Source organism: Tursiops truncatus, chromosome 10 (genome assembly GCF_011762595.2).
Source record: "Tursiops truncatus isolate mTurTru1 chromosome 10, mTurTru1.mat.Y, whole genome shotgun sequence".
Taxonomy (NCBI): Eukaryota; Metazoa; Chordata; class Mammalia; order Artiodactyla; family Delphinidae; genus Tursiops; species Tursiops truncatus.
This window is the reverse complement of record NC_047043.1, coordinates 1977447-1996816: the sequence shown is the minus strand read 5'-3', so window position 1 is coordinate 1996816 and position 19370 is coordinate 1977447. Positions and strand designations below refer to the sequence as shown.

The 19370-nt window shown below is 47.6% G+C and overlaps 1 protein-coding gene and 1 long non-coding RNA gene across 4 annotated transcripts in view; one reads left to right on the top strand and one right to left on the bottom strand.

Moving 5' to 3' along the window:
- Window positions 1–40: 40 nt before the first annotated feature.
- LOC109551582 (uncharacterized) lies at window positions 41–18987 on the bottom strand. The gene is made up of 5 exons (XR_002178394.3): window positions 18068–18987; window positions 12852–14293; window positions 7779–9686; window positions 6748–6897; window positions 41–5952 (listed from the first exon to the last, which is right to left on the bottom strand). It is a non-coding gene; the product is annotated as an uncharacterized lncRNA (long non-coding RNA).
- Window positions 18955–19370, top strand: part of LOC101324432 (serpin B6) — a 12623-nt gene continuing 12207 nt past the window's right edge. The window contains exon 1 of one of the 3 annotated variants that reach the window (XM_019945208.3): window positions 18955–19089. Coding sequence is in view for 1 of the 3 variants with exons in the window: in XM_033863766.2 (XP_033719657.1) it covers window positions 19316–19368 (53 nt within the window). In the remaining 2 variants the exon portion in view is untranslated. Of the gene's footprint in view, window positions 19090–19232; window positions 19369–19370 lie in introns of those variants that run through there. The other 2 variants (XM_033863766.2, XM_033863767.2) reach the window with 2 other exon arrangements.

The following is a 19370-nucleotide window of genomic DNA, read 5'->3' as shown; positions in this document are numbered from 1 at the left end:
CCCCGCCCCCAAGCCCGACCAGTCAGGATCTCTCCCCGCACTCGGCGCCCCGCCCCTTCCCTGTCCCCGCCCCCGGGCTCTGCCCAGCGCCAGCCCGGGCCCTCGTATTCGAGCGGGACGCGGTGGCTCCGCGCGGTGGTGGCTGGAGGGATTGTAGTGCTGGGAAGATGGGGGCGCCCCTGCCCGCGCCTCACGTCTCCTCCACCCCCAGGCGGGTGTCCAGGGTAACGTCTGAAGGTCGCGGCATAACAACGATAAAAATGATGAACTATTGATGCACCCAGCAGCCTGTGCGAGTCTGCAGAGAATTATGAACGAAAAATGCCAATCCCCAAATGGTCCGTCCTGTACGATTCCATTTATGTAACATTTTCGAGATGAGAAATTCTAGAAACGGAGAACAGATAAGTGGTTGCCAGGGTTTGGGGGGTGGGTGTGATTATAAGAGGGATCTTGTGGTGATGGGAATGTTCGGTGTGTGACCGCATCCTGGTGGTGACGTTGTACTGTGGTTTGGCCAGATGTTTCTATTGGGGAGGCTGGGTAAAGAGCACATAGGATGAAGGTTCAAGGCCAAGGAGAGCCCCTAGAAGGCAGAGAGGTACAGAACCGTAGCCTGTGGATGTGTGGGCGAGGGGTGCTGGTGAGCAGTTTGGGTTAATTTTCTCCTTTTCCCCTTTTCCAGCACTTTCTGGCTTGTAACACCTAATTTGGTAGCCCACCTGCCATTGCGACCCACCCAAGGACCCTCCCCAAACGCTCTGCCTTGATTTCCGGTGTCCTGGGATGGCCCTATAGAGCAGAAGGCAGATTTTTCCCGCTTGTGTAATGTTCCTAATGAAAATAACTGCAGCTGCTGTTTGCACACCAGCGTCAGGGGGTGGTCTGTCTACGGCTGATGTTTTCCTTGGGTTCAGAAGTGAGGACATGGCCTCGCTGTGACATGCTCTCGTGCCAGCAGGAGACAGGCCACCTTGTCTTGTGAGCCCAGGAGGTCCGGGGGGACGTTTTCATTTTAGAATGACCTTTATCCGAATGAAAAGTTGTAGAGGCATTTCCGAATGTATTAGAATGTCCTCAAAGATGAAATTTGGTTGTTCTCCCCGCTTTCTTGTAAGACTCACTGAGATGATGTCCTCATATCATCTTTGTGTCTCAGAAAGTAAATGAGTGCAACTAAGAAAGGTAGATGTAGGCGCTCTGAAATAACTGAAGGTAGGCTTCCTTACAAGGAGGGCGAGTGACGCTGTTGTCCCGTGGGAGGGGTGTGTTCACGTCTTTTGTGCTACGAGGACCTATAAGGAAAACAGCCAGACCTCCGGGTGGTGTGGATCCCGTGGGAGGACCCGGTAACTGTGGAGCAGCAGGTGCTGGAACCAGCCCGGGAGCCGTCCAGTCCTTGGTGTGGGAATGAAAGCGCTGAGCTCTAAGAGAGACTAAGATGCGACATCACCTCTGAAAACCAGCAGGTGCAGGGAGCGCCTGGGGCCGCGCTTTGGTTCAAGGCCGCCACGCGACAGCACCATCTTGTGGCCGCTCGAGGAATCACAGGTGTGGATGGAGCGTTGCCGGTGGGGAAGGGCAGCTGGCCGGCCCTCCTTCCCTTGGCCTTCAGGATGGCGGAAGAGCCAGTGATTGATTCAGTAGGAGCCCGTCCGGCAAAGGGAAATAACAGAACTCCGTGCTAATCTGGCATTTACTGCAAACAAATAAGATGGAACCGCATTTGTATCCTGAGTCCAAGGAGGAGGTGGTGCTCTTAAAACGAGATAAATAGGTTTAGCATCAGCAATAAGCATCGCCTCTAGGGGCTCCCCTTGCTGTGAAGAAATGCAGGCACAGGCTTAGGCATCCCAGGCAAGGGGGCAGTTAAGCCAGCTGTATACTACCTCTTCTCCCCAACTCCCCCTGTTTGTGTTTCAGATGAAAGTTAACATCGAGGGCTACCTTAAGACTAATCGAAGTAGCCTGAACTTTCTCCTAGAGAAGTAGTTACTTTTGGTTTTATTTAATGACTTTTCTTTCCCTCTGCTAACAGCATCCCCTTTCTTTTTGGAAACACACTCTTCCCAATAACATAGTTATTTTTTTATTGTAGTAAAATCTGTGTAAGATTCGCCATTTCAACCACTTTAAGTTCACAATTCTGTGACATTAATTACATTCACAATGTTATGCAACATCACTAGTTGTATTTCCAAAAATTCTTCATCACCCCAAACAGAAACTCAGTAACCATTAAGCAGTAACTCCCCCGTCCACCCAGGTCCTGGTAACATATAATCTTCTTTCTGTCTCCGTGAATTCGCCTGTTCTAGATATTTCATACAAATGGAATCATACAATAGGTGGCCTTTTGTGTCTGGCTTACTTCACTTAGCAAAATGTTTTCAAGGTTGGCCTTCCCTGGTGGCGCAGTGGTTGAGAGTCCGCCTGCCGATGCAGGGGACACGGGTTCGTGCCCTGGTCCGGGAGGATCCCACATGCCGCGGAGCGGCTGGGCCCGTGAGCCATGGCCGCTGAGCCTGCGCGTCCGGAGCCTGTGCTCCGCAACGGGAGAGGCCACAACAGTGAGAGGCCCGCGTACCGCAAAAAAAAAAAAAAAATGTTTTCAAGGTTCATCCGTATCGTAACATGTATCAGAGCTGCATTCCTTTCTATGGCTGAGTACACTTCCAGTTTATGAATAGACCACATTTTGTTTATCCTTTCATGTGTTGATGGACACTTGGGTCATCTGGGAATTGCCCAACTGGTTTTCACAGTGGCTCCCCCGCTTTACATTCCCACTGATTCCTCCACGTTTCTCACCCACATTTGTTATGTCGCTTTTTTGGTTATCATTATACCGGTCCTAACGTCTGAAGGGGCGTCTCACTGTGGTTTTGGTTTGCATTTCCCTGATGACTAATGATGTTGAGCATCTTTTCTTGGGCTCATTGGCCATTTGTACACCTTCTTTGGTGAAATGTCTATGCAAGTCCTTTGCCCATTGTTTAATTGGGTTGTTTGTTGTTGAATGATAAGAGTTCTTTATACATTCTGGATAGTATCAGATGTATAATTTGCAAATATTTTCTCCCATTCTGTAGGTTGCCTTTCACTATTTTTTGGCCCTATTCCTCTAAAAACAATTGACCAGAGTTTTTTCTTAGTTCCTTTCTATTGTTACTTCTACCTTGCTGCTGAGTTCCCAAGGAAAAGAACTTGGAGGTGGTTTGGAGGCACAGGCAGGGAACGTGTTCAGGGAACATGTTGGGTGTCTGAATATTTTCAGGTTTCTTTGGACATTTTGGGGTGAGTAGATGTTTTGTGTTTTCAAGGTGTCTTTTGTCTCCAACTGAAGATCGTCCAAACTCTGAAATCTCATGAGGCAATTTTATGGTTTTTCTCAAACATAACTAAAAGACACTGACCCCTGCTAGCTTCATTAGGAAATGAGCTATTGTGTTGATTTCCTAACAAAACCCCTGCTTTCTGAGAACTTTCACTTCCTGCGGTGCTTTGGGACCGTCTGCTGCTTGTCGAGAGTGATCAGTCTTGATTCCTCAAAAGCTGTGGCTGGAATTCTAATGACAACATATCATGAATTGGCTTTTTGCATTAATAAGTCTTAAGTGGATATTGTCCCAACAAAATGGTAATCTAGAGATTAGATTCAAATAAAAAGCTCTTTGTGATTAAATAGGTTTTTGATGTTAAATGGCCAGTCATGCCATGAATAACTGACTCATCAAAAATGAGAACAGGGCTTCCCCGGTGGCGCAGTGGTTAAGAATCCGCCTGCCACTGCAGGGGACACGGGTTTGAGCCCTGGTCCGAGAAGATCCCACATGCCGCGGAGCAATGAAGCCCGTGCACCACAACTACCGAGCCTGCGCTCTAGAGGCAGTGTGCAGCAACTACCGAGTCTGTGCGCCACAACTACTGAAGCCCGCGTGCCTAGAGCCCGTGCTCCGCAACAAGAGAAGCCACCGCAATGAGACGCCCGCGCACCGCAACGAAGAGTAGCCCCCGCTCACCGCAACTAGAGAAAGCCCACGCGCAGCAACGAAGACCCAACACAGCCAAAAATAAATAAATAAATTTTTAAAAAATGAGAACAAAAGCTTCTCACATTTTAACTAAGATTTAGTTGACAACCAAATACTGGCAACTTTAACATGCTTTTCAAAATTACTTTTGCATGTAATACTTGGACCCAAGCAAAGCTTGAGCTCCCTCTCTCCACCCCAAACCAGTCAGAGCATTTTGGCAACCGTATGATTAGAGTTATTAGGCTCTCATGGTACACAGTGATGTATGATGGGTGAAAGTTTGCTTAAAAATTAGAAGGAAAGGGTACTTTCAAGATTGTACCACTGGAATTGCAAATATAATTAAGCCAAAATTCTGTTCTATGACTTTTCTTCCTACTTTATCTATGACTCAGTAATGAACCTTGGGTGAGGGAATGTGAACTGACTGCTCCCTGCTACTCGAGGACAAGCTAAAAGGGCACTTAATATTTCTGGGTAATTATTAGAAATAAGAATAGTATGGGGTAATGCCCATTAGCACTTACAGAGTACTTACTGTGTTCTATCAGTGTGGAAGGTTCTTTACATGGGTTATCTGACTTAATCCCAACAGCACCATAATGCAGTTCCTACTGTTACTTCCATTTTACAGATGAGAAAACTGAGGTCCAAAGAGTCTAGTTAAGATGCAAAGCAGTCTGGCTCCAGAGCCCACCTTTAACTATGATAATGAGTTAAAGAGAAGTATCCCCAATGATAGGGCTAAAAGCGGGTGTAGGGAAGTAGGAGGTTATTCATTTTTCATAAGATTAAAAAAAAACCCGTAAATCAAAACCACAAACTGTATAAAAATGGAGTCTATTTCGCAAGGAGCTGAGAATTGAAGGCGTGCTGAGATGAGCACCTCTTTGTATCCTCTGTTCAGCTTTGCAGGCAGCAGCAAACAACAGCAACGACCATAGAACGAACTCTGCCCCCCTGTAAGGGTGCCGGAGTAGCCTTCGAAGCACATTAACGCGATTCAAAGTACGTATACAGCACACCTGTGTCTGCATGCATCTTGGTTGGCCCTTAATTCAAGCCTGCTTTCCAATGTCTTTTACTTTCTTGCTAATGTCCTTTGACACGTAAAAATGTTTAATTTTGATGAAATCCAATTTATTTATTTTATTTATTTTTGTTGTTTTTGCTTTGAGCTTTTGGTGTCATATCTAAGAGCCCATTGCCAAACCCAAGGTCATGAACATTTACTCCTATGTTTTCTTCTAACAATTGTATAGTTCTAGCCTTGTATTTAGGTTGTTGATCAATTCTGAGTTATTTTTGTATGTGGTGTGAAGTAAGGGTAGAACTTCATCCTTGTGAGTGGGAATCCAGTTGTCCCAGCATCTTCCATGGAAGAGAATATTCTTTACCGCCTTGAATGGACTTGGCACCCTTATCAAAATCAACTGACTATAAATGTTTTAAACGAGGTTTCTTTTTTTCATTTTCACAAGATGATCATGTGGTTTTTTTTCTCTTTATACTATTCATGTGATGTATGACAGTGACAGATTTTCTTATGTTGAACCACCCTTGCATTCTTGGACTAAATCCCACTTGGTCATGATGTATAATCCTGTTAATATCTTGTTGGATGCAATTTGCTAGTATTTTGTTGAGGATTTTTGCATCAATATTCATAAGGAATATTACCCTGCAGTTTTATTTTCTTGTGATGTCTTTGTCTTGCTTTGATATCAGGGTATGAGTTCAGAAGTCCTCCCTCCTCTTTAATTTTTTAGAAGAATTTGAGAAGCCTCAGTGTTAGAATTCACCAGTGGGCTACCTGGTCCTGGCCTTTTCTTTGTTGAGAGGTTTTCTTTTTTCTTTTTTTTGAAAAGTTAACATTAAACTGAGATACTTGGTTTGTGGGGTCATCGAGGGGAATCTGGGGAATTAAGGATTATGTATAATTTAATTCAGGCCCACACCACCTCGTAATGATATGTTGTAACAGTTTCTTAATTTATTTCCCTGCAATAGACTTTCCCATATTCTGGCCATTCCAAATGTCATGGGTAATTATGTTTTCTAAATCATTTCTTTTCTCTGTCACACAATACTCAGAAAGCTTGACTGTCTTCCTATTGCTTGTAGAATTAATTTAAAAAATTTTAGCCTTGCACTCAGTCTTCCCTTTGACTGTTTCTCACCTAAGCTCTAAAGGAACTGCTTCTCCTGCCCTCGTGGGAACTATGTTCCAGGGAAACTGGTTTGTTCATTCTCACGTCCGTACCTACTTCCTTCTGGTTAAACCTGAAGTAGGGAAGTGTTCAGAGCAAAGTCCTACCAATTATAAGCTGTGATATTGAGCAATCATCCCAAAGGCACCTGTGTGCATTTTTAATTCATGTTAGGCTTTTTAAATAAAGAGGCTTTAAGTGGAGACGATTCTGCTGATGTTACGTGCTCTACCTCAGTGCAAATGTATATTGCCTGTGTTTTTCCCAGACCTTAGGGACAGTAGATTATAGTCACGCTCTGCTAACCTCATTTGTTCCAGGAAAAAGTAGAACAATTTCAGAGGAATATCATGGCCAACCATCTGCTGGTCCAAGTGAGCAATCTGGAAATCATGCTAGGTCCCCCTCCCCCCTCCCCAACAACCCCCAGGACCTGCCTGAGTTCTTCTTAACCAGCTCTCCCTTCCATGCCCTCCACCCCGGGCCACAGCCCTGCTCACCACCTGCCACCTTTCACCCGAAGCATGGCGGCCCAGATACTCCTGACCTCTGCATCCCATCTGTCTGCGTTGCTGCAGAGCCGTTTTCCCGATGCATAACTCTGCTTCCGTGACCCCGCAGCTCGGAATTCTTCAGGGACTCTCCGCAGCCTGTAAGATAAAACACGAATTTATTGGCCTGACAGATGAGGCCCTTCATAGGTGTCCAGCCTGAACTGCCTCATGTTTAGTGGTCCGGCAATAGTAGGTTATCTGTCTCCTCAACCATGAGTTTCCCCATCCCTAGTTTGGAATTCTCTCCTCCTGGGTGTCCCCTGGGCTCATCCTCATTCTTCAGATCTCAGCTGAGTGTCATGGATTCTGGGACCCCTTCTTAACTCCCCAGCCAGACTTCTAGCTGCTTCTCCTTTTCCTGCCCCTCAGGCTTAGCGTCACTACAGCACATACCACGTCAACTGTCATTTATTTGCATATCCGTATAAGGAAAAACCTCTGTTCGGTCTTTTCCCGAATAGAGAATAACCCGGTTCTTCCCTCCCATGTTTCTCTTCTTTATTCCTCGTACAAAGCACCTCACTTCTGACGCTTCTGGTCACCAAATGTGTGGGAGGTTTTCCCACACCACACCAAGCAATTCCCATGACACCAGCTGGGTGTCCTGCAATTTAAGTCAATTCTAACACTGTGTACCTGGAGACAGCGTCAGATCCCACAGGTTAAGGGCTCAGCCCCCCAAGGCTGCTCCCTGTCCCACAGATGACGGTCACAAGTCCCCAAGTTACCCACACCTTCTGTAGGATTTGGCTACAAATCAGAGGTTCCCACGACCCCCTCCTCAGGGTGGGTTAATTTGTTGCAGTGCCTCAAAGAATTCAGGGAAACACGAACGTTTACCAGTTTATGAAAGGATATAGTAAAGGACAGATGAAGAGATGCACAGGGCGAGGTCTGGGAGGGTCCTGAGCGCAGGAGCCTCTGTCCCCCTGGAGTTGGGGTGCGTCACCCCCCTCCGTGTGGCTGTGCTCACCCACCTGGAAGCTCTCTGAACCCCACGCTAGTGGGATTTTACGTACGGAGGCTTCCTCACGTGGGCATGATCCATTATTAATTCCATTTTTCAGATCTTCTCCCTTCTCAAGAGAATGTGGGGTGGTGGGGCTGAAGATTCCAAGCTTCTAATCACGGGTGGGTCTTTCCAGTGAGCAGCCCTCAACCAGGAGCCCGCCCAGAGTCACCTCATTAGAACAAAAGACACTCCTATCACCCAGGATATTACCAGGGTTTCAGGAGCTCCGTGTCAGGAACGGGGATCAAAGACCAAATATTAGAACAAGAGATGCTCCTCGTGTTCTCATCACTTAGGAAATTACAAGGGCTCCGGAGCCCTGTGCCAGGAACCGGTGGCAGACTCCAGTGCACATTTTTTCTATTATCTCACAATATCTATCTGGTATCGTGAGGCCAGGGACCGTGTCCCCTACCACGACGTCTCCAGACCCTAGTGTAACTCCTGGTCTATAGAGTAGGTGCTCAATAAAAGTTTGTGGAATGAATAAACAGTCACAGCACCAGCTAGTGCGTCACGGTTGCCATTTCATGCATGCTGGGTGGTTCAGGTAATAAAGTTATTAAAGGCGATGCGCAAACGTCAAGTTCGCCAGGAATAACGCCGTAGATGACCCCAGGACCTGGCCGTGGTGCTGCTCAGACAGCCCACAGGAGGAGAGCGCCCCAGGGTCCTCGTGCAGGTCTCACGTTGCCTTGGAGGTGGGATGGCCCTGGGAAGAGAGAGGAAGCATGTGTGCTGGTGGCAGTTGGGGTCGGGGAGGGGAACGCGGCAGAATGACAGAGGGGCGGATGATGGAGCCCCTCCCTCGACCCTTGCCCTTCTTCCTGATGAGGGGCTGAGGTTCTCTACCTCAGGCTGGATGGGAGTCTAGAATATGCTGGAACCACTTGCTTTGTTTAAAAAGGACAATGCTCTGACCACCCTCCCCACGCAGGAAGAATGAAAATGCATATCTCAGGTCCCTTTTGGCTTTTGTCCTGTGACTGCTGTAAAGCATTAATGAACGGAAACCTGTTAAACAGAGTCGGGAGACCAGCAGGGGGCGCTCTTACCCCTGCACTGACAGCCCAGCTCAACAGAAGAAAGACTCCCATTCTTTCCCGCCAGGACTCAGCCAATGAAAGGCTGCGGCTCTGCTTACTAAGCCCGCCTCCTCCCTTGTCCCGCCTATAAGTGTCTCCTTCCTCTGCCGTGTGGGCACTTGCACGTGGCTGCCGTGGTTGAGCCCCCGAATTGCAATTCTCTGCTGATCCTGAATAAACTCATCTTTGCTGGAGAATACCTGGCCATCTATTTGCTTCAGGTCAACGTACCCAAGCCTGCATTTTGCAATCAACCCCCCTGCCCTTTGTGGGAAACCCAGTGAGTCTTCAAGGGCATCCCACTCCCCGAGCACTAAGCCTGGCCGAGAAGGCACCCTCCTGGATCTCCAAGGCCACTGCTCTGTAAAGCAGGTCCCATTCCAGCCCCCGTGCCATGGGGGCAGCAGCTGGGGGGTCTTGGTGCTCCCCAGGCAGCACAGACTGGCTGAAAGTGGCCTTGTGACAGCTGAGCCCTGCTCGCCAGAGTTTTTTTTTGTTTGCTTGTTTAGTTTGAGCAGCTTCGTCGCCACAGGGCCCCATCAGGACTGCTCTGGTCAAGCCACTAGGTCTGCTCATTTGGCATCTGAGGAGGCAGTTCTTGAGTTCCTCATGCAGATTCATCCAGCTCCCTTCAGCAGTGACCTGGGGCCTCAGGGCAAGGCTGCCAGAGTCAGCTGCACCCTCGCAGACCCTATCCCAGACAGCAGGTTCTGGTTCATCTTGCTCTGCGTTGCATTGTGAAATGGATCGCCCAGGTGATTCCCGACCAGATGAGAAAGTCAGCTTCTCTAGATGAGAAAAAAGAGAGAGAAAAAGTGAGAGAGCGAGCGAGAGAAACCTCTATTCAGTTACTTAACTATGTCTTAAAAATTTATGATCAGGAATATTAAAAAAACTCAAGTAACAAGATTCTCTTAATTTAACTCAGATTTTAAGTGACAGTATAATTGCAAAATAATTGAATAAAGTAAAATGACTGAAACCCAGATTCTGAAGAACATCTTCCAGGTTTCAGGTCATTCACAGCATAGATGAGCCCCCTCTAAGCCTTGCAGAGCCTCACCTCTGGGCACCTGTCCTTCAGGTGCTGGGTTAACGTATCAGGCTGGAAAGTGCAACTTTCATCTGAGCTATTAGATGAAAGACCTAAATAACACAAATACTTATCAAGCTCGAAATAAGCAGCGTTGCTTTGCTTCACTATTGTCCTCTGGACAGAACAATCATTTTTCAGTTTAGAGTTTCCTTTAAATCAATTTCCTAAGTTCCTAGTACCTTACGGTTGTTTCTGATTGTTGCTCTTTGGAAAGCAAATGACGTGCTCAGCTCTGTTCCGTCCTTAAAACACACACCTTCCTTCCAGCTTACCCGCAGCTCTGGCCAGCACTCTCTCCCTCTCCCAAAGAGCTACCTCCACACCTCTCCGTGCCCAGATCCCATGCACCCTGGTGTTTGTCCCACTGTCACTGAGGGGACTGCTGACCTGCAGCGAGAAGCGGCCTCTTCCCGTCCTCACTCTCTGCTTCCTCCAGGACCAGCAGCTGATGCTATACCTACCGGCCCTGCTTCCCACAGCCCAGCGTCTTCCTGCCCCCGCCTCCATCTTCCTGGCTGTGGGCCAGCACAACCCGCACACGGCTTCCAGCACCTTCATCCCGTACCTGAGTCTGTTCCTACCGTCTCCTGGACACCTTCACCATGAGCCCCTTCTGACTCAAACCAATTCTTCATCTGACCTTCCCCTCTCCTCCCCTCGTATTCTCTCAGGTAATTACATCACCTTGAATTCAATTATCCGAGTTGGGTAATTGGAACACCACTCTTTCCCTGGTCCCTCCCCGCAGGCCACCTGGTCATCAGATCCTGCGATTTCTGCCCCCTCATCAGCCCCGGCCTCACCAGCATTACCGCCGGTGGGTTGAAGCCCACCTGCCTGTGCTCATGTCCCTGAGGGCCACTCCTAAGTGGCCCTGCTACTCCTTGCTCTGCGTCCAACCCATCCCAAGGAAAGTGCTAGAGTCAGGTGAAAAGGGAGGGAGGGAAGGAAACGAATGAGTGAATAAAAGAATGAGTCATGTTACTCCTTCAGTTAGAATCCTACAACGGTTCCTCATTGCTTGACAGATATGACCCCAGGTCCTCAGGACGGCCTCGGGGCTTTTTCCAGTCCAGCCCAGCCCAGCCCGACCCTTTCAACCCTACTTGGCCTCACCTTGGCCACTCCCCGGCCCACATCCTGTACCCCACCCTGAAAGCACCTCCCGGGAGCCCTTTCACACACTCCCAGGATTGACCCTGCCTGGGCGGCTCCTCTTCCTCTCTCCACCTGGACAGTCACCCCTCCCCCAAGACCCAGCTCCCCTGACACCCCCGTGAATCTGTCCCAAGCCCCACGGCATCATCGCTGGCTCCGTCCTTCTGTTCCCATCACGCTGTGTGCGTGCCCATCAGAGCCGCCGCCCACTACACTGAGACACAATCTCTTTTTCCCATCCATCTGAACGGCGAGAAGGGAAAGGACCGTGTTTTATTCCTCAACTCCATTATGACCTGATACAGTACTCAGTACAATAAACGTCTAACACATGGAGTTTGGGGCTTTCCAGCTCTGCTACCTAGTGGGGCATGACCTGATACAGTACTCAGTACAATAAACGTCTAACACATGGAGTTTGGGGCTTTCCAGCTCTGCTACCTAGTGGGGCATGACCTGATACAGTACTCAGTACAATAAACGTCTAACACATGGAGTTTGGGGCTTTGCAGCTCTGCTACCTAGTGGGGCTTCAAGGGTACGAAGGTGCTATGAGTCCAAGCACCTGAATGTGAAAGGTGGCTTCCGGTTGGAAAAAAAGGAAGTCACTGGGGGCTTCCCTGGTGGCGCAGTGGTTAAGAATCCGCCTGCCAATGCAGGGGACACGGGTTCGAGCCCTGGTCCGGGAAGATCCCACATGCTGCGGAGCAACTAAGCCCACATGCCACAACTACTGAGCCCATATGCCACAACTACTGAAGCCCACGCGCCTAGAGCCCGCGCTGTGCAACGAGAAGCCACTGCAGTGAGAAGCCCACGCACCTCAACAAAGAGTAGCCCCCGCTCGCTGCAACTAGAGAAAGCCAGCACGCAGCAACGAAGACCCAACGCAGCCAAAATAAAAAGATATGAAGAGCTAAGTATCATAGGTTGCTGACAGAACATGCTCTATGTCATTTGGAGGACGTCTGTTGTTTGTAGGAAACATTGCAGTGTTCACTGTCTCTACGGAAACCGGATAGATGTAGATAGTTGCCTGGAACTTATTTTATGCCCCCGTTTGGAGAGCAGAGGTTCTAGCTAGCCCTGGACCAGCCTCAGAGTTTTGCATTATAGATGTGTGGTAAATATCCAGGTAATTAGCTTGGGTTAGTAAGCAATTGACCTAATCATGGATGGTTTAACCCATTAGGGTAAGTTTTTGTTGCTTATCTAAGGCCCCAGTTGACTATTTAGAGACGACCTTCCTTGGCTCATTCACTGTGGTCTGATTTCTAAAAGACGTGGCTAAGTCAATCCAAGTCCATCCCTACCACGCACGTAAAGCAGAAACGCTCTTTACGTTTTGCAAGTCAGTCAATCCACGTAATACTGAAAAATGCACGTGGAACGCATTAATGACACAAGAGTCACAGTGAGAGGCCCAGAGTTAGGAGAGGACCACCCTCTCCTGCTTTTGTGTTGGAGCTGAAATGTCAGCAGGACAAATGCACTGGCTCAGGGAGATGTTTACTGGCTGCTCTGTGGTCGGGTCGTGCGTGAGTTGCTGCGTGTGCTCTAATGTCAAAACTGACCTGTGTTAAATGACCTGGATACGGGTCACAACATGCTTTTTGAGTGTTTTGTCCAACAAATTATTTCCAACATTTGAAAGAAGGATTATTTTCAAAAATAAAACACAATGAAAGAAAACACTGACCTGTAACAATCCCAAATTCATAAATAAAATGAGCTGTGTTTAGAAACCATGATCAAGATTTTGTTCATCTCTGTTTCCACATGACTGACTGTAAATGCAGACCGCTTGATCCACACCTGAAAGGCTCTGTTTCCTTTTATCTTACAGGGAGTACTGAAGTCCTTTGAAATGGACTTCAAACCAGTTCCCAATCCAGGGACATTTGGGGAAAGAAAATGCCATTTTATTGCTGAGTGAAGGCCAGATGTTCTGTCAGCGTTGGCAGCAGGGACCAATTAGCTGGGATCAGAAAGAAAACGGCATTCTCTGGAGTCATTTTTGTTGACATCATTGTTATATCTGAGGTGAATTCTGTAAACATTAGACACCAGTTAATCACCAAGTCCTACTGAGCAATAACTGTGTGCGTCCTTCTGCAAACAGGCTGGGGTGCTCTTTCCTCACCATTGACCCCCCCAAACTCAGCTTCCAAGACAATTACCATGGCTCATTCTGTGAGTGAAGGTCCAAACACGGAAAAGCCTTGAGGGAAACGAAGATGCGGGTGAGACGCAGGAGTTCCTTGCCTTTCCATCCTCCTCGTGGCCTGTGGTCCAGAGAGAGTGTGACACTCTCCATCGGCGAGTTAATGACTGAACAACAGGAATCAGGAAGAGCGGAGAAAAAGCACGGAAGAGCTCTGAGGAACGGTGGAGTGATGACCTTTAGATCTCAGCCGTGAGGCTCTGGAGACTGTTTGCCAGGGGTCTTGTTCAAAGAATGCCAGCAACCTCTTCCCTCTGTAAATCAGTGGCTAATGGGGGGGCGGGGTGGAAATCCCACAAGCATTTCCAGTGATACCACATCAAGCTGGTGTTTCATGCTTGGTTAGAGACAATGGAGACCCAGGCCTTTGTCACACACGACCTGTGATCGGAGCAGTTCTTCAATTGTGTACTCATATCATCTATTTTTAAATATCTGATTACTTTTGGGTTTGATTCTGTTTTTCATTAAAAGCCTGTTAAGATATTAAGTTATGAAATGTGATAAATATGCATTCGACAACTTTATGCTAAGAGAAATCTTTCTAGAAGGATACTGAGCCTAGAATTATTAGCCTACATAATTTGGAAACAGTTCTCCAACCTAATTTGAATCCAGACAGGGTGGTAGAGAATACAGGTCTACAGAACCCCTGCCTAGGTCTCCCTGCCAAGTAAACCTATTTTTATTTATTTATTTATTTTTTATTTTTTATCTTTTTGCGGTACGCGGGCCTCTCACCGCTGCGGTCTCTCCCACTGCGGAACACAGGCTCCGGACGCGCAGGCTCAGCGGCCACGGCTCACGGGCCCAGCCGTTCCGCAGCACGTGGGATCCTCCCGGAGCGGGGCACGAACCCGCGTCCCCTGCATCGGCAGGCAGACTCTCAACCACTGCTCCACCAGGGAAGCCCAAACCTATTTTTAGAAAAAGCAAATGAGGTTAGGAATGGCTTGTTCTTTTGTGGAGTCATGCTGGCTTCCTGTGCTTATTTTTTTATTTTCTAGGTATTAACATACTAAAATGTAGGTAGGTTAAGTAATTTACTCTATCAGAGGTATTAGCCACTGCAATCAAACAGGAGAAAACAGTCAGAGACATGAAAATCGGAGGAAGAAATACAACTATCTCTATTTGCAGGTGATATAATATAGCTGTAGGACTCAAGGACTCAAAAGAATCAATTTAAAAAAAAACTCATCCAAATAGTAAGAAAATTCAGTAAGGCAGCAAGTTATAAAGTTAACACATAAAAACAATGTTCTCCTATTCAAACAGAAGCCAGCTGTAAAACATAATGGAAGAAACGTGCTTACTTATAATATCACCGGAAAGATAAAATAACTAGGAATAAACTAAATAATAAATGTGCCAATCTTCTATGAAGAAACCTTCAACAGTCCTGAAAAACAAAAAAATATATTTGAGCAAACAGACAGAGCCTGTTCTCGGCTGTGCAGGGGACCGTCAGAGTTTCCCTTCTACTTGTCTGGGTCCTTTGGCTGGTCTAATAGTTGAATTGACATAAGATAGATTAACAGAAGAAAGACAAATTTAGTTTCATATATGGGAGTCCCATGAAAATATAAGACCCAAAGACAGGCAGGCAGTTGAGGCTTATATGCCATCCTGAGCTAAGGAATGGGGTGGGGCGGGGCTTCACGGGGCGGGGCGTGGGGGCATTCACTGGACCGTAAGGAGAGCAGATGTCTGCCCCGCTGTGCAGGTAAGTCTTTCAGGTGAAAAGTTATCTCTGGTCACAGCTCTCTTTCTGGGCTAGGCCCCCTATCTACATTCTTTTAGGCAGTTAAGGGAGAGGTAAAGGTTTTCCTGAGTCTGCTGGGTCTTGGTTGCCTTCTGCTCAAAATAATCCACATGCCAGGGGGGCACATTTTGGGGTGGCATGTTCTGCTCCCCTTCAGAGAGGATAGCTAAATCAGGAAGCAATGTTAATTCACCACAGGTAAATTCAGTATGATTCTAACAAATATACCAACACTTTTTTTTTTTTTAGAGTTAGACAAGTTGACTCTCAAGTTCATAGGGGAAAATAAAGAAGCAGAGAAAGCCAGGAAAACCCTGAAAGAGAGGAGCGATGAGGAGACTGCCCCGCACCAGGTAGCGACTCGCATCAGGAAAGCTCTGTAGTTGAAAGAGTGACAGATGTGGCTGGATATAACGTTCAGAGCCAGGCATATACAGAAACAGGATATGGGTCCAGAAACGTGCAGACAGCTACTTGGTGTGTAATAAAGGTGGCCTGTCAAATCGTCAGTGAAAATACAGACTTTGTAACAAATGGAGTTGGAACAACCGGAAAGCCATGTGAAAGAGTAAAAGTTGGATCTACATTTCCCAAACACCAGGATCAACTCTAAATGGATCAGCAGTCTAAATGTAAAAAACAAAACAAACCAGAAAAACAGGGGCTTCCCTGGTGGCGCAGTGGTTGAGAATCTGCCTGCTAATGCAGGGGACACGGGTTCGAGCCCTGGTCTGGGAGGATCCCACATGCCGCGGAGCAACTAGGCCCGTGAGCCACAACTACTGAGCCTGCGCGTCTGGAGCCTGTGCTCCACAACAAGAGAGGCCGCGATAGTGAGAGGCCCGCGCACCGCGATGAAGAGTGGCCCCCGCTTGCCACAACTAGAGAAAGCCCTCACACGGAAATGAAGACCCAACACAGCAAAAATAAATTAATTAATTAATAAACTCCTACCCGCAACATCCAAAAAAAAAAAAAAAGCCTTAAAATAAAAAACAGAAAAACAAAAAAAACCATACAAATACTGCAAGAAAACACTGGTGAACTCTATAATCTGGAGAAAGACTTTTAATTATGATGCAAAAATCTATAGGCCATAAAGGAAAAATCATTAAATTTGACTACATAAAAAAGATATATGCTAAAATCACCAGAAGCAATGTCAGAAGACAGATGAGAAGCTGGGAGAAAATATGTGTGACATATCACAAAGACTAATTATGCTAATATATAAAGAGCACTTAAGAACCAAGAAGAAAAAGACCAAACAATTTTTAAAAACGAACAGAAGTCATGAGCAGGTCACAGGGTAAAAAATAAATCAGAAAGAGGCAATGGCTTTTAAACATATGAAAAGAATATGATGTTCAACCTCACTCACAGTAAGGGAAATGCTAATTAAACTACCTGAGACAATATTTTTCTGACCTATCAGATTGGTAAAAATCCAAAGATATCCAGGCATCACTGTTAGTAAGTCTGTGAAGAAGCACTCGGATATAGCTGGTGAGAGGAAACAATTCCTAACAATTCCAATTTGACAATAACTAATAAAAATATATCTGTATTTAACTTCTGATCTAGCAATCCCATTCCTAAGAATCTAGGAATCATACAAAACAATATTCACACCAAGTTCTTGCTACTGAACGTGTGGTCTGTGACCCAGCAGCATCAGCTACCAGAGAGCGTGTTAGAAATGCAGCACCTCAGGATCTAGTGAACTGGAAGCTGCATTTTTTTTTAACATCTTTATTGGAGTATAATTGCTTTACATTGTTGTGTTAGTTGCTGCTGTATAACAAAGTGAATCAGTTATACATATACATATGTCCCCATATCTCCTCCCTCTTGCATCTCCCTCCCACCCTCCCCATCCCACCCCTCTAGGTGGTCACAAAGCACCGAGCTGATCTCCCTGTGCTATGCGGCTGCTTCCCACTAGCTATCTATTTTACGTTTGGTAGCGTATATATGTCCATGCCACTCTCTCGCTTTGTCACAGCTTACCCTTCCCCCTCCCCGTGTCCTCAAGTCCCTTCTCTAGTAGGTCTGCGTCTTTGTTCCCGTCCTGCCCCTAGGTTCTTCAGAACCATTTGTTTTTTAGATTCCATATATAGGTGTTAGCATACGGTATTTGTTTTCTCTTTCTGACACACTTCGCTTTGTATGACAGTCTCTTACAATCATTATCTACAAATAACTCAATTTTGTTTCTTTTTATGGCTAATATTCCATTGTATAAATGTGCCACATCTTCTTTATCCATTCATCTGGCGATGGACACTTAGGTTGCTTCCATGTCCTGGCTATTGTAAATAGTGGAAGCTGCATTTCAGCAACACCCTCAGACCGTTTGCACGTGCATTACAGTTTGAGAAGCCCCGCACTAGGTTTTATATGGCAGCGTTATGTGCAATGACGTAAGACTGGAAACAACCCAAATGGCCATCAGCGGCACACAATGAAATACAGTGCAGCCTTGAAAAAGAATAAGGATGATCTCTATGTGCCAAATTAAAAAGAGCTCCAAAATTGAGTGTTAAGTGAAAAAAGCAAGTTGCAGAACTATCGACAGATAACGGATGGACAGATGGAGAGACAGAATGCTACCCTTTTGATAAGAAAGGAGTGGAATATATATACATATACTTTTTTTTTTTTTTAACCTGAAGAAACCTTGGAGGCAAGAACCAAACCAAAAGTGATAATCTGAGATCACAGTATTGCAATTTGGAGCACGCAGATTCGGGTAGGAACCCAAACCGAGTCACGCTGGGAGTAGTAGAAGGAGTCGGGGGCTTTTAAAGGAACGGAAGGCAGGTTGCCGTACTAAGAATTTCAGCTGCCGATGGTGGCAGTAGCTAGTCTTGGCTGACCCTTACTGATCGCTAAGGCCATCACTAGAGGGAGGGGAAGGTCTTACTGTGACAAGTTGCAGGTTGTTCTTGCAGACTCCTTGGAGCTTTTGTGGTTCCGCCCAGTTCAAAGGTTTGTCGTTCTACCTGGTGAGGCCGTGCATAAGTCCACCTCCGTGATGGCTTTCCAGCTCCATTTAAAACCCGGTGACATAGTGACTCAATTTTATTTCTCATGTCACAATATATTTATGTTGCTTATTTCTGCAAGAAGATAAGCTGGAAGGATAAAGCTCAGCTAATAAACTTGGGGTGAAAAGGACTGGAGAAGATAAGGGTAGAAGCGAGATATCTCGAACCTTCGTCAATGTTTACTACTCCAGAAATAAAATTAAAACAGTCACTCTGGGGGAGGGATGGCAGGGTTTGCTGCCGGCATCTAGTGGGTAGAGGGGCCAGGACAGCCCTCCTGCAAAGACTTATCCGGCTCAGAGGTAAATATAGTGTCGATATTGAGAGCCCTTGGCTTAGGCTAAGGGCAGAAGAGGCACTAAACTACCTGAGGTTTACAAAATTGAACTTATCATTTTGAAGACGAGGATAGCATTTTCCCCACTGCAGTCACCCGAGCCCTTTCCGTTCTCCAAGACTGCTCCGAGGTGGCAGACCAGGATTCCATAGCATTTGTGTAATCTGTCGGTTCCCTGGAGTCCGATTCACACGGGTCGGATAACTGGGCCCTCTGCACACTCAGGAAGAGCGCGCTCTGCTCTGCGCTGTGCGACTCAAGCCCACGTGCCAGGGGGGGCACTTTTCTGGACTAAGACACAGCGACACCCTGGTCGCCCCACTGAAAGCCTCCGGAGAGCCGGGCCTTCGTTCCATCCACGCCCCAGGCGGCCCCGGGTACGCAGTCACCACCCTGGGAGCGGAAAGGACTCGGCGGCGCACCTGACGCACCTGGCGCCCCGCGCGGCCCCGCCCCGCGCGGCCCCGCCCCGCGCGGCCCCGCCTCCTGGCCGCGGTATTTGGGGCCCGCGGGGCCGTTGTCACCTCCGCTGCCGCCCCGCCTGCCCCGGCCGCGCGCCCGGTGAGTGTCCGGGTTGCTCGGACCGTGGCGTTGGGCCTGCGCGCGAGGCGGGGAGGCGGGGAGGCGGGCGGGCGGCCGGGTCGTGACCGCTGAGGACCGGAGGGGTGGACGGGGGCGCGGGTCCAGCTGGGGTTTCCTTTCGGATCCGGCGGAAGTGACGGCGTGGTGAGTGTGGCGGCCGCCGCCGCCCGGGAGGCAGAGGACCCTCGGTCACGGGCACGCTCGCATGGGGGCGGCGCCGAGCCTCCCCGGGGGCCACTCCGGGCCCCGCGCGCACAGGT